Source organism: Astatotilapia calliptera, chromosome 9, assembly GCF_964374335.1.
Source record: "Astatotilapia calliptera chromosome 9, fAstCal68.1, whole genome shotgun sequence".
NCBI lineage: Eukaryota > Metazoa > Chordata > Actinopteri > Cichliformes > Cichlidae > Astatotilapia > Astatotilapia calliptera.
Window position 1 is genome coordinate 26,527,830 of NC_137430.1, and position 13,355 is coordinate 26,541,184.

The 13,355-nt window shown below is 40.3% G+C and overlaps 1 protein-coding gene across 4 annotated transcripts in view; it reads left to right on the top strand.

The window, feature by feature from the left end:
- The window catches only part of LOC113029320 (A-type potassium channel modulatory protein DPP6), a 263,030-nt gene that overhangs the window by 231,637 nt on the left and 18,038 nt on the right, over positions 1 to 13,355 (top strand). For all 4 annotated transcript variants that reach the window (XM_026180141.2, XM_026180142.2, XM_026180138.2 and 1 more), the window contains 3 exons: positions 2,159 to 2,279; positions 12,205 to 12,359; positions 12,510 to 12,607. In XM_026180141.2, coding sequence (XP_026035926.1) covers positions 2,159 to 2,279; positions 12,205 to 12,359; positions 12,510 to 12,607 — 374 coding nt within the window. The remainder of the gene's footprint in view (positions 1 to 2,158; positions 2,280 to 12,204; positions 12,360 to 12,509; positions 12,608 to 13,355) is intronic.

Consider the following 13,355-nt stretch of genomic DNA (forward strand, 5'->3'; position numbering starts at 1 on the left):
CGGTGGCATGAACATAATTGTGATCATAGTGCAGTGAAGTTCCAATGTTGCTGCGTTTGAAATGGCTGCATCAAAGATGAGGGACCAGGTCTGCAATCATAGCTGCTGTCTCCAAAGCAACATTGGTGCATTAAGATGGTAATAAAACGGTAATAAGACAGAATCAATTTGATATTGAATGGTGTCAAGTCGGCAATTGCATGTAAACTGTTTGTGATAATCAGGTGATTAACCGTGATAAATTGGCAACAACTGGAAATCTGTTGCCATCTACACAAATTAAATGGAACTTCATGTTAAATACTTCTGCCCTGAGTCCAGCCAGAACTTCATTTAGCCAGCTGAGTCAAGTTCCCTACTCCATAAACCTTCTCTTATCAGAGAATGACTGAAGTCAGGTTGCTTACTACCAGGAGACCTGAGTGCGTGACCAGGTTGAGGTGTGTTGCACGATCAATCTGTCTGCGACTAGCTTGTTGCCGCAACTGTATGCAATCAGTTGCTAAAGTAAATGCAACAAAACCAAAAAACACCAATAAAAATGCTGAGCAACCACAAGAAGGTTGGCAGGTTTTACTGCAGTGTAACTGAGCCATTAGAAAGACTTTGTGTTTGCTTAAGACAGTGAGACCGAGAAAGGGAAACTGTAATACAGTTTTCATTCAAATCACACTACATACAGAAGTACAATGTGTGTGACAAATAATTCAAGGCTTATTAAGTATTAAGAGTCCTCCTGCCTCCTTGGAGAATTACGAGGGAAATCCTTACTAAGAGTGAAAAGTTAAAAACCCTGGAACCTACGCTACATTTTTCTCATCCAGCTCTATGCAATTACACACTTGGCCTCAGAATGATTAAAAGCTCACAATACCACGTTCACACTCGTGTTAAACAAGCATAACATGTAGTAACGTGCCCCATTTTAGTTTAGAAATTTTAGTATGATAACATTAATTACCACTTAGATTAACTTGACTAAATATGTTTAAGACCTAACCTGCCCTACTCTGCTGGTGTGACTGGTCCAACCAGACCAACGTATCTAGAGACTGCTCCAAATACTCTCACTGACTGCCATCAATGGTAGAATTTTACCTTCCTTCAGAGAACGGGGCCAGGTTTTCTCTCTGTGCTGTGGCCTAGATTAGCTTCTAAACAGGGACTCCATCTGTACCAGTGTGACACCAAAGCACACGGGCCCACGGCTTACGTCTCCTCAGGAGAAAGTAATTGTGACACACATTGTATTACTTTTAAAGAGGGTCTGTTTGCTTGAGAAACTTTTAGCTAGCATTTTTTTTCTTTACTGTCATGTTGTTTATAAACAGCTGACTTAGATTTCCACAGGAGATTTTTCTATGTAGTATTTGACCCTTTTTGCACTGTTGTAAGAAGTATTTAATCAGCAAGCAACAATTTCCAGCTCCCTGACTGGTTTCATCATTCATACAGCTCAGAGGGAATATTTGTTGGAGAATCATTCACAAACTGATACCATGATACCTGCTTGAGGCCAGCGATTCCAAATCCTTGAGATACCGAGCGAGCCCTTTTCTGTAATACCCTGAGATTGATTTCAGCATGGCATTAAGGCTGTAACATTTTAAAATTCCAGCCCCAAGAGCAGCCCCGCCTTACCACGTTCACTGTGGGTGCTGATGATCTATTATTCTCTGTAATGAAAGAGTTGACCTTCAGTTATCTTGAAAGCCCCGCAGGCCTGTGGAGGAGAGCGTCAAAGTCAAAATCTGGTCCCAAGGTTTGCTGTCTTATCAGAAATTGAAAAGACTTATTTTCTTGTCTTTTTAGTTTTGGGAATGCCGGTTTCTCTCTAATCAAAAAGTGCTTTTGCAAATGTGTGCAGTGGTGTCTTGTGTGTAAAATGAGTGTGTTTCTGACCCTACGGTTGATATACGGTTGATCTTATTCTTCAGTTTAAATACAACACAGTCCTCAGATTTTCTGTTTTGTGCTGTTATGGTAAGACCTCATTCACTTTTACAACATTTAAATTTATAGGAAAGCTGGTAGTCAGTTTCATTGAAACATCAGTATCTGAGCTCAAGGATCTTGAGGACATGTACTTCTCTAGATGTTTTGTCAATTTTTCCATTCAAATTTTTGACTGCGTTTCTTTTATTTCTGACTCTTCTAGATCTTCATTTTTGAAAACAACATCTACTATCGGTCTAAGGTGGAGAGCCGTTCTATTCGTCTGGTATCTACCGGTAAAGAAGGTGTCATCTTCAATGGGCTCAGTGATTGGTTATATGAGGGTAAGGCAAACGATTTTCTTGCTGCTCAAATACAATACAATGGTAGCATAGTAGTTGAGGAGACGTAGACTCGTATTGCTTCTATAGGAATTATGAGCATATATGCACTTGATCATCAGCAAGTGTGAGCTTGTGTTAACTCAATCTTTCCAAGCATAGCAAATTACAAAATGCTATGCAATGCTCGGAGAAACTGCAAGAAACCCAAGTGCTAAGTGTTTGGAAGGTTTGCCAGAAGAAAGTCTCTCTCTGAAGAAAAAAGAATATGACAACACAGCTTAGATTGGTCAGGTGTCTTCTGAACAAACCACAAGACATTTAGAACAATGTCCTTTGGACAGATGAGCAAAACTGCGATGTATGTAAATGGCCTGTATTTGTATAGCGCTTTACTAGTCCCTAAGGATCCCAAAGCGCTTTACACATCCACCCATTCCCACACTGGTGATGGCAAGCTACATTGTAGCCACAGCCACCCTGGGGCGCACTGACAGAGGCGAGGCTGCCGGACACTGGCGCCACTGGGCCCTCTGACCACCACCAGTAGGCAACGGGTGAAGTGTCTTGCCAAAGGACACAACGACCGAGACTGTCCAAGCTGGGGCTCGAACCAGCACGGCAAACTCCCAACACTTGAGCCACAATCGCCCTGTGTCGTATAACCAAAAAACAAACGCAGCATATTGGCACAAACATTTTATGCCAATTTTCAGGATGATGATTTGAGTTTGTTTTGGACCTGGGCATCTTGCAGTCATTGAATTGACCACAAATTCCTCTGTATATCAGTGTGATTAGAGTCAAATGTGAGGGAATCTATCCAAGAGCTAAAGCTTGACCAAATTTGGGTCTTGCAACCAGACAATGATCCCAAGCACAACAGCTAATATACAGCAGAATAGCTTAAAAAGGAAATGAAAGTCCAGACTTTGGCCAGATTAAAATGTGGTGGTCTGACCACAAGACAGCTGTGCATAAACAAATCCTCACAAACTTCAAAGAACTGAAGCAATATTATGAAGAACACTGATAAAGTTTTGATGCGACCGTATGTAACAAGGCATGTTTAATGGTTCTCTCTGCTCTCTACTTTTGTAAGCTACTCTACCCATTACAGGCTGTAGTCTTTACAATTTACGTTCACCATACAGACATAAGATTGACATTCATTTTCTAATCGAACTCTTTCCATGAAAGAAAATAGTGTGTTAGTTCTGATAACAATTAGGGAAAACATGTAGTAAACCTCTTTTGTCCCGTGTATTCTCCTTGTATTACATTTTTCTAATTTGAACACTCTGCAGCAGCTCAGGTATTTAGAAGTAATGACATGAGACAGCATGACTCCCAAGTGTCTGTAGCCACATTAGTATTTTTTGCATGTAGCGCTTGATTTCCTGCAGGTAAATTAAAAAAATGGATATCCTGTCAATTTGCCTCTGCTTTACACAGCCCTGAAAACGAATGAATGTTCTACATCAGTTGATGTGCATTAACTCGGCGGCTGTGTGTGTGTTGTGCATTAAGATATAGATGTCAAAGTGCTCTCCGAGCGTCAACACCACCGATCAAAGCTCACCTGTATGCCTCACAGTATAAACCGTGACAGGGACTGTGTTAGCATTCAACTAATGAATTTATATCTGCTGCGCTGGGTGAACACTCTGCTCCAGTGGAACGGTGTTTTAATAACTGAGCAGGAGGGAGATGGGGAGCAGCAGACTCACAGATACAGAGATAGCAGAAATGGAGACAGCCAATGATACACAACAAGCTGTTAATCTTGGAGTAACGCTAAACATCACATATCTGTTTGAAAGTGTGAGGCTGCCACCAAGGAGATGTCAGGGTTTAGACACTGTGGCAGAGAGGTTATCTGAGGTCACCGGTGCATCAGGATTAGAGCCCGTTGGCTGCCTTTCCTGCAAAATTCATCTGTTTTTATTTAATGTTGTCCACCCACAGCCCTCTTATCTCCGCCTAACCAAGCTGATATTTGAAAGCAAGTCCATTCTTCAAGAGCAATATCCATTCTGAGCCATTTAAACATTAATCGGAGCGATATTGCAGTGTCTGACCCCATATTTATGGATTGCTGAAGGCCTGGTAATTTACACTCATCATTTATTGACCAGATAAATCTTTCACTCAGAGATAAAAGATAGAATCAGCTTCATAATGTTGAGATAAAAGTGAATCATAGGACTATACAATTGGTTTTGTGTGCTTTAAGTGCACAATGTGATGTGGTAAAGTGTTTTATTTTGAGAAAAACAGGGGCTATTTTATTATCTCAACACAACACATTTGAAAGCCTGTCATCAGAATTATGTTTATTCAATAATGGAGGGATTTTTCGAAGACAACGAAACAGGCTTGTTGTGGTTGGAAAACATTGGCTAGAGAGCATTATTATGACCAAGAACGATTTTGTTACCTTCTTCAAAGACAAGGATCAGGTGTGTGACCACTCAATGTCAGTTTCTGTCTTCAAAGTGACTTTTGTGCATCAAAACAGCAATAAAAAGACAAGACAGAGTCAGTCTACCACCTCTCTGCAGTTGAATGGGGTCAGGCTGGCTGCTGTTTGTCATAAATTGGCAATCATGAAACTCTTGCAGTCTAGATACATAAATATTCATGTTAACCAGAAATTTACGTTACATTCATAATCTCGCCAGAGCCTCATTGATTTGAAACAGAAATTCCTGCACAATTAGTGATGTGGGTGCTGAAGGACGGTGATTTAACTGTAAACTGACACAGGCACTCGTCAGTTTACAGTTATATACACCAGAATACGGCCAGATGTCCTCTATTGCAAAGAGATGTATCGCAGATGAGTAGCGCACATGGGAGCTCACTGGCGCAGATTGATTGCAACATGTTGGCTGTCTTTCTGCCTTTATAAATTAGAAAGGAGTTATTTGAAAACTTGATTGTTTGCCATCAGACAGCCTGTGCAGTCAACTTGACTGTGCTTGCCCACAGGTTGAAGGGGTTGCACGCGCAATTGTTGCAATGTACTTTTAATCTGTAATGCAGTCCCTCAGCAACTCCTGATTTTTCTCATTTTTTTTCATAGTGGCAAGAATTTCCCTCTTATTTTTAGGCTAGTGCAACTAAGCTAGTAGTCAATTTTCTTCCAGTTGACTCTTTTCCCCATAGACAGTGGATGGGGTTGTGCTGGTAATGACTATGACTATGATTACATAGAGATACCCCTGACATCAAACAGGGTTGCAAATTTTGAGGCTGAGGCTTTGAGGAATGTTCATATTGCGTATAAATCTATGCCAAAATGTCTTGGAACCAGCTGATTTTGATGGCCTCATTATGCCAGGTTTTATTTATTTATTTATCTTCATTTGAGAATGCACTAAAAGTCCTTTTCATTCCCATTAATAATAAATCTCTTTTGAAAAACTTGTATTTGTAAGCCTGTAAATAGATTTGGCATTAGCCCAGATATGATGTAAGCATTTGCAGGCAAGCTTAGAAGCCTTGCCAGCTTGTCTAATGTTTACATTCATCAGCAAGACTGCAAGGCATCAGACTTTCCATGCTAATGACTCAGGCCATCCTCCAGCCAAGGTCAAACTGAGGGTCACACTGCTGCTGAGGAGGAATGAGGTCTTAAGCTGTGCCTGTCGCTGTGCAGCAGATTTGATGCTAACGGGTGAAAAGGTTGGCAAATAATCTCCCAGGGCTTGAATATCCTCTTGCTTGCAATGTTGTCTTAATCCATAAGTGTGTGTGTGTGTGTGTGTGTGTGTGTGTGTGTGTGTGTGTCCTAGTAATGTGCAGACAGCAGAAATGGAGAGAGAAGGGAGAAAAGAAGAAAAGCAAAATTAAAAAAGAGGAAATGCAGCCAAGAGTGCTATTGGGCTGTGTGTAATAGTCGTGTGTTCTGTCATCTGTTGGCTGTCTGATTATTGAGGCTGTACTGATACTGACACATCCTGCAGTGTGACGCAGCCCAAGGAAATGGCTGTTTATTAGGCTCTGGTGTGCCCAGATAAAAACCCGCTGTTGCTTTGATTTTACTTGTGTTTGCCCCTTAGATATTTGGCTAGATGAATGTTTGCATCGAGAGGCTTGTTTGTAGGGGTGGTTTCTGTTTATCAGTCTGTTTGTGTCAGACTCTGCAGGAGATAGAGTAACCACATAATCAACACTTGTGCACTGGAAAGAGAAAGATTAGTAAAGGGTGTGAAAATATGGGCTTGTCTGAAACAGACGGGAGAAATAGTTTGTCGATGGATGTGAGTCATGCTGTTTGGAGATTATCAGACAAAATAAGATCCGTCACTTAAGAAACATCTGAAATGTTTAGGACTAGACTGACAACTTGTATTTGGACCTTCTACTTCTCAATGTTACCAATTGTGGTAGTAGAGAACTGTTTTAATCGAGATCATTTTTAGCACATTTCTATGTGAATTTCAATTGTGTTGAGTTACCTAAAATCAAACATCCATCCATCCTACCATTTTCTTCCACTTATCCCAAGTTGGGTCATGGTGGCAGCAGGCTAAGAAGGATATCACAGATGTCCTTCTTCCCATCCACACTTTTCTGTTCCTCCTGGGGATTTCCAAGGTATTCCCAGTCCAGATAAGATATACATTTGGGTCTACCTCACCTCCTCCCAGTTGTGCATGCCCAGAAGACCTCCAAAAGGAGCCACTCAGTAGGCCTCCTAACCAGATGTCCAAACCACTTCAACTGGCTCGTTTCGACATACAGGAACAGCACGTCTACTCCAAGATCCCTCCAAAAGTCTGACATCCTCGTCCTATTTCTAAGGCTGAGCCACCCTTTGGTTGCTTGTATTCGTGACCTTACTCTTTCGGTCATCGCTCATATTTCATGACCATGCAGAGGGTGATGGTTGGGAGACAATAGACGGACTGGTAAATTTAAAGCTTCAATTTTCAGCTTAGCTCTCTCTTCATTACATCAGTCTGGTACAACACCTGCAGTACTTCTAGTGCCGCATCAGCATCAGCAGTACTGCCCCAGCTTGCCCAATTCTCACTTGAATTAGACACTTGAATCACCTTGCTTGAAGTCTCTCTCCCCCAATCCAGAGGAATCATTCCCTCTGTTTTCTGGCAGAAAACCATACCCTCAGGTTAGAAGGTGCTGACTTTTATCCCAGCCATTTCACACTTGGCTTGAAACCAGTTCAGTGCATAGTGAAGGTCACGCTCTGATGAAGCCAACAGAACCACATCATCCGCAAAAAGTAAGGATGCTGTTCTGAGGTTCTCATAGCAGACACCCTCCTCACTCTGTCTACACCTTGAGATGTGACAAAGGGTAACCACCCAACACTGACTGAAAATGTGCTATCACTTTGGTTAGACATGGACCTGAAGTCCAGAACAATGGAGTCTAATTGTTGTTTCTATTGTAATATTGACATTTTACAGTCATAAAAATAACAAATACTGACAGTGAAGCTAATAAAAACTAATAATTATTTTTGGCCACTTTGTTTTCATTCATGAGTGCATCTTCTTGTTGGTGCTCAAGAGGTACTAGTGTAAGAAGTTTAGCGTTTTCTGTTGTATGTGTAATGAGGCCAAAATTAAATGTAATTACGTACCTGCAATTATTTAGATTCAGTGAAACGTTTTTACGTTTAGGTCCAACTTCAAGCTGCCCCTGTGTATAACACTGAACTGACTGTATTTACTTCTAGTGCTCTGACAAAGGCTCTGTTCCAAAGCACGTATTTCTTTTTTGATGTGAGACAGATTGTGAGCATTTTGTTCTCGCTGACTAGGACATTTGAAGTGTGGTATTTTGTCTTTTTCTTTACCTTATCCTATATTTTGTGGGGAGTGTAGCATTAAAGTGGTACTCATAAGAGACCAAAGAAGTTACAAAATTGAAGAAGTTTAAGCTCAAAATTGCTGGACCTTATGTTTTGCAGACTGCAGTTCAGTAAGTGTCTGCTATAGGCTGCAGAAGCCATAACGTTATGTCTGGACTGGACGCTGTTCAACTTTGTGAAAAATGTCACTATCCTCATGAGGTTTGAGGTCTATATTTCAAAGTAAATTGGCTTGCACCTTATAACTAGAAAAACTAAATGCCGACTTTACAAAGCGTGTTTGAGGAAAGAATAAAAACATGCATCAGTTTAACCTTGTAAACCCACAAATGCTGTTTTCTGCAGTCATCCCTCTATTTTTAAAAACTGTAACATGTTCACATCGCATCTTTTTGTTAATGTGCAAAATGCTGGGCTTATGTTGAAGCTACTTATCAAGTTCTTGGTTAGAGGAAACTCTTTACCTTATCGTGTAAAGTGTCCTGCTCTGACTTGTGTTGCCAGTTGATGCTAGATAAATATAACTGAACTGAAATGACAGGAAGTGAACTGTTGCAAAATGTGTAGCTGTAAAGTGGCTAAATCCTCTTGTATCTTTTTAAAATCTCCTTTCTGAATATAAACCTGCAAAACCAATGCCCTGTAATACAGTGTTCATCCTTCGGTTTCCTAAGCCAGATCTACAAACAGATTATTTGCAGGCTTTGTAGATGCTTTGCAAAATCTCACTTCTTCTGTCATGTGCTTCTCTGCTAATGCTTAATTATCACTTGCAACACATCCTCAATCTACACACTGATAGTTGTGCTGTATTTAGTATCAGCTACTTTATTGTCATATTTTTGTGGCGCTTTGGCTGGAAGATTTTCATGCCATCTAACCAGTTTGGTTGTTGGCAAGCCAGAATAAAGGGCTAGCAGGGCTTGACCATGCCAGGTATATGTAGTTGTATTCAATGCCGTGCTCTGTGGTTAAAATTTACTTAATTGGACATATCAAACATTGATTTGTGTAGTTTTTTGTTTGTTTGTTTGTTTGTTTTGGCAGAGGTGACTGGTGGGTTAATGCAAATGTTATAGCTCGTATAGATACAAATGTCAAAAACACAACTCATCTCAAAGAGAAAAATAGCTGGACTCCAAAACAGAGGAGCAGTGACCTAGAAGTATGCACCAGACACTAAAGACAAAGGTAGGCTTTCCCTCTGTGCTGCATTGCTTCTTCACCTTGTGTTTGGCATGTTTCTCTGCTGCCCTCTGTTGGATGCATGTGGTCATTTTTTTCTAAACACTGAGAAGGATTCGTGGTGTTATTGTGCCACAGTTTACGGAATATTTGCAGCATTTTTATATTTTTTTGTATCCTGTTAATGTTTTTTTTTTAAATCACATATTTGCAACCTTGGATGTCTGATTTTCTTTTTTTCTTGTTAGCTCAGCTTTCCTGAGTCTGTCACCTTGCACTCATTATTTTCCAATGGCCGCTTGACTTATGGCATCTCATGCATTAATAATGTCCTCTACTCAGTGTATAATGTAGTCTGCACACCAGGATGGAGAACATGGACAAAGGAGATGAGCCTCCGACAGCTCACCTTCGTATTCGTCACAATGAGGTGGGCTGTAAAAAGACAGGAGATGTGATCTCATTACTTAAGAGAGAAAATGAGAGCTGGCTCATTAAAAGTGGTTCGCTCACAGCCTCTTCTCTTGGTTTCTCTTTTGTCCCTGCACATTCTTTTGTAATCACACACCTATCAGGACACTTCCAGAGATGTAACTGCTTTCTCCTTGACTGGCCAAGGTGACTGGGCGTCCCCAGCCGAGTGGATCTGACAGCTCGGCCGTTCCACTCCGCGCGGAAAGCCTTTTAAGCTGCCGCCGGTGAAGTTGGCACGCAGCGGTAGAATTGGCCATGCGGGAAATCATTTTTATATTTTATTTTATTTTTCACCATTTGAAAATGCAATCAGTGCTTTGTTGTCCTATGCTGCTCTGTTCAGCATCAGACAGTGAGATCCAATCATTCCCCACTGAGCACTGCCAGCAGGGTGCAAGTGGGCACACAAGGGAGACTAAAAGAGCAAAGACTAATGGGACTAAAGGCTTCCATTAGCCTTTTTCCTTATAATGTTACTTCCGCAGGGATGTGTATTGTTTCAGGTTCTTTAAAGGAATCTATTCAGCTCATTTTCAACTCATATTTTTGTTTACAACAACAACAACTCTCTACAAGTGTAGCTTTGCATGATTCACAATTCACAATAATTCTTATATAACTTATACTGACCCTTGGTGCAGCTACAGTGTATTCCCTTCCTTCTCTTTATACGCCTGATTGGTTGCGTTTGGCAAACAATAGTTTTGAACAGCAGGTGGGTGGGCCTTGTGTTTTGACAGTAACTGAGATTTCCATGTTGGGGATATCCCCACCCTTTAACTTCATACAGATCCAAGCATAGAAATAACTGCCTGAAATAGAGTGTTTAAAGCACTTCAAATGCTCATTTTAGCTAATTTAAGACTAATTTACTTCTCCATATGCTTGCAATAGATATATGTACATATATATAGATAGATACTATATGACAAAATAAGGCAAACAATAGTCTGAAACAGTGAAACACATGAAACAGTGTCCATCAGTAGAAGGTTACAAGCACAACTACTTTTGCAGAACTGTGTAAGAGAACAATGTACATAGGCGTTTGTACCGGAGGTGTTTGACAAATGATGCTGCATATCAAGTAATTCCACCAAGCGATGCGTGGTTAATGAAAATGCAAATTGGTAGTTGATGTTGTTAATTCCCCAAAGCCAGCACCCAGTCCCACAGATAAACAGCATTAATGAAGTTTTAATTGCAAAAGTTGATATAAATGTAGCTAGTGGCAGGCTGTAACAATGAGTCGGAGTGTTTTTGATATCGTCTGCATTGTCGCCACAGACTTAGTAATGAAGTAGGATTGTCAAGGCTATGCTTTATGCTGCCAAAAAGTTCCCTCAGTGAGATTTTATTTGCATAATTTCCTAATGAGACACTCTGTGTTGACAGACGCAATTGTGTGTGTCTGTCTGTCTGTCTTTGTGTTGCAAAGGAGATGAAGGACCTAGACTGCTCTCATTTCCCCATTATTCTCTCTGTATATGTAAAACAGGAGTGTCTGTGATCGCTGTGTTATTTTATGTGGACACGCTTGCACACAGAGGGGCTCGGGGGAAATGTCTAGGTCACCGACCTGAAATGAGCTGAGCCTCTTGCTGAAAATGGTACACACAGAAATGTAGTAACGACCCAGAAAGTTATCTGCGCTGTGGTACCTGGTGAGAAAGTGCTGTTAGGTTTATTTCAGGGAAATGTAGCTGAGTTCTATTTTGGTCAGCATGCTGTGTACTGAGATTAAATGCTGTTGTGATTTATGACTTCAAACTTTTGGGTAGCAAGTGGTTTCACATGTAGGTTTGACAGATAGTGAGTGGGAGATTCCAAATTTAGCAGCTCAGGCACAAAGTATAGTTGTATGTATAGTATGTTGCTGAGAGGACAAAAAGGGTAACTTTGAATCTTTTATCAGTTTGACCAAATTAGGGAAATAGTCAGCAGTAGTATTTTAAAAATAATCCTCAATGCTTCTCCTTCCCCTATTCATACAAACACTCATCCACCAATTGTGGCTCAGTGTCCTGGCCAAGGGCACTTTGGCATGTGGAGGATTTAAGAAAAACTTGCTCTTTCACCTGAATAGTTGAGGGATTTTCTACTTTCAGGAGGGAGTTATCATACTGTTTAGCCCTGACTTGTCAAAAGGAAAAGAAAGTCAAGCATAAGTCACATATGCTGACCAGTGGGAGAAAGAAAAGGGAGGCAAACCAATACAAATAGTGCTAGTAATCATAAAGAGCATTTATAAATTTCAAAATGCAGTTTTTCCCCAGAACACCTGCTCCATTATAATCCCAACAAGTAACAACCGTGTGATGCTGTTGGCCTGCAGCTATGTAATTAACTTTTGTCTTTGCTGTTGGATTGTGTTATTCACTATGATTATGATTGATGGTCATTTTCTATTTGCTCTTCCAGAGGAGATTTTCCAGTCCCACATTGCCCATTGGTGGTCTCCAGATGGTGCCAGGTTAGCATACGCCACCATCAATGACACCTTGGTGCCCAGGATGGAGCTGCCAATGTTTACAGGCTCACCCTACCCAATAGGGAAAGAGTACCATTACCCTAAGGTATACTTTTTCCTTCTTTAAACATCTGTACTGAAGCAGATAGTTTAAATTATAGAAATAGAATGGTTTAAGCAAAGTGTTTTTATGTTTTGCTTTGTTTTTTTATGGGATATTATGCTCAGTTACTCACTTTGTTTTCATTCTGATCAGGCTGGAGAGGAAAATCCAGTCATCACTCTTTATGTCGTGAACCTTAACGGCCCTCTGCACACCATTGAAATGAGGAGGCCTGATGATCCCAGGATAGGGTGAGTCATCCAAAACTATCAAACAGTCTACCTCTGTGCTCAGTCAACCGATGCACATTTTACACATCGTAGATTTGGCTCAGATTTGCAGTCACATAAAACCGGTGGAAAATCATTGGCTTTTTTTTTTTTTGGCATATCTGTACAAACAGTCAAGATGTGATTGCAGGACAGACTTTAAGCTTCAGTTAAAGAGGGTTTATAACTTTTGTAGGATTTAGAGTATTTAGAGTCCCCAGTTCAGATAAATATTTTTTAATGAATCATTAATTATGTATATTATGTAAATCAGTAACAACAATAACTTAAAATGTAAAGTAAAACAAGTAAAGGTTAAAAATACATCTAATCAGGGACTTGTAACTGATGTAAGTGGCTTCCCTGCCGACCCATCCAGTGTCCAAATATGGAGATTTATACCTTTCCTGTACATGGATGAAAAATGAGGATGAAAAAATTTTTTATGTTCAGAATCACAAATCTGTAGATCAACAGAAAAGTCCTAAATATGAGTTGTATATACATGTGTTATCATAGGTGATGCAAAGCAATATGGATTTTTGGATAATAAAATATTTTTGAATACAGTATATTACAGAGTCATAGTGGGTATTTTTATTACAGTGGGGCAAAAAAGTATTTAGTCAGCCACTGATTGTGCAAGTTCCCCCACTTAAAATGATGACAGAGGTCAGTAATTTGCACCAGAGGTACACTTCAACTGTGAGAGACAGAATGTGAAAAAAAA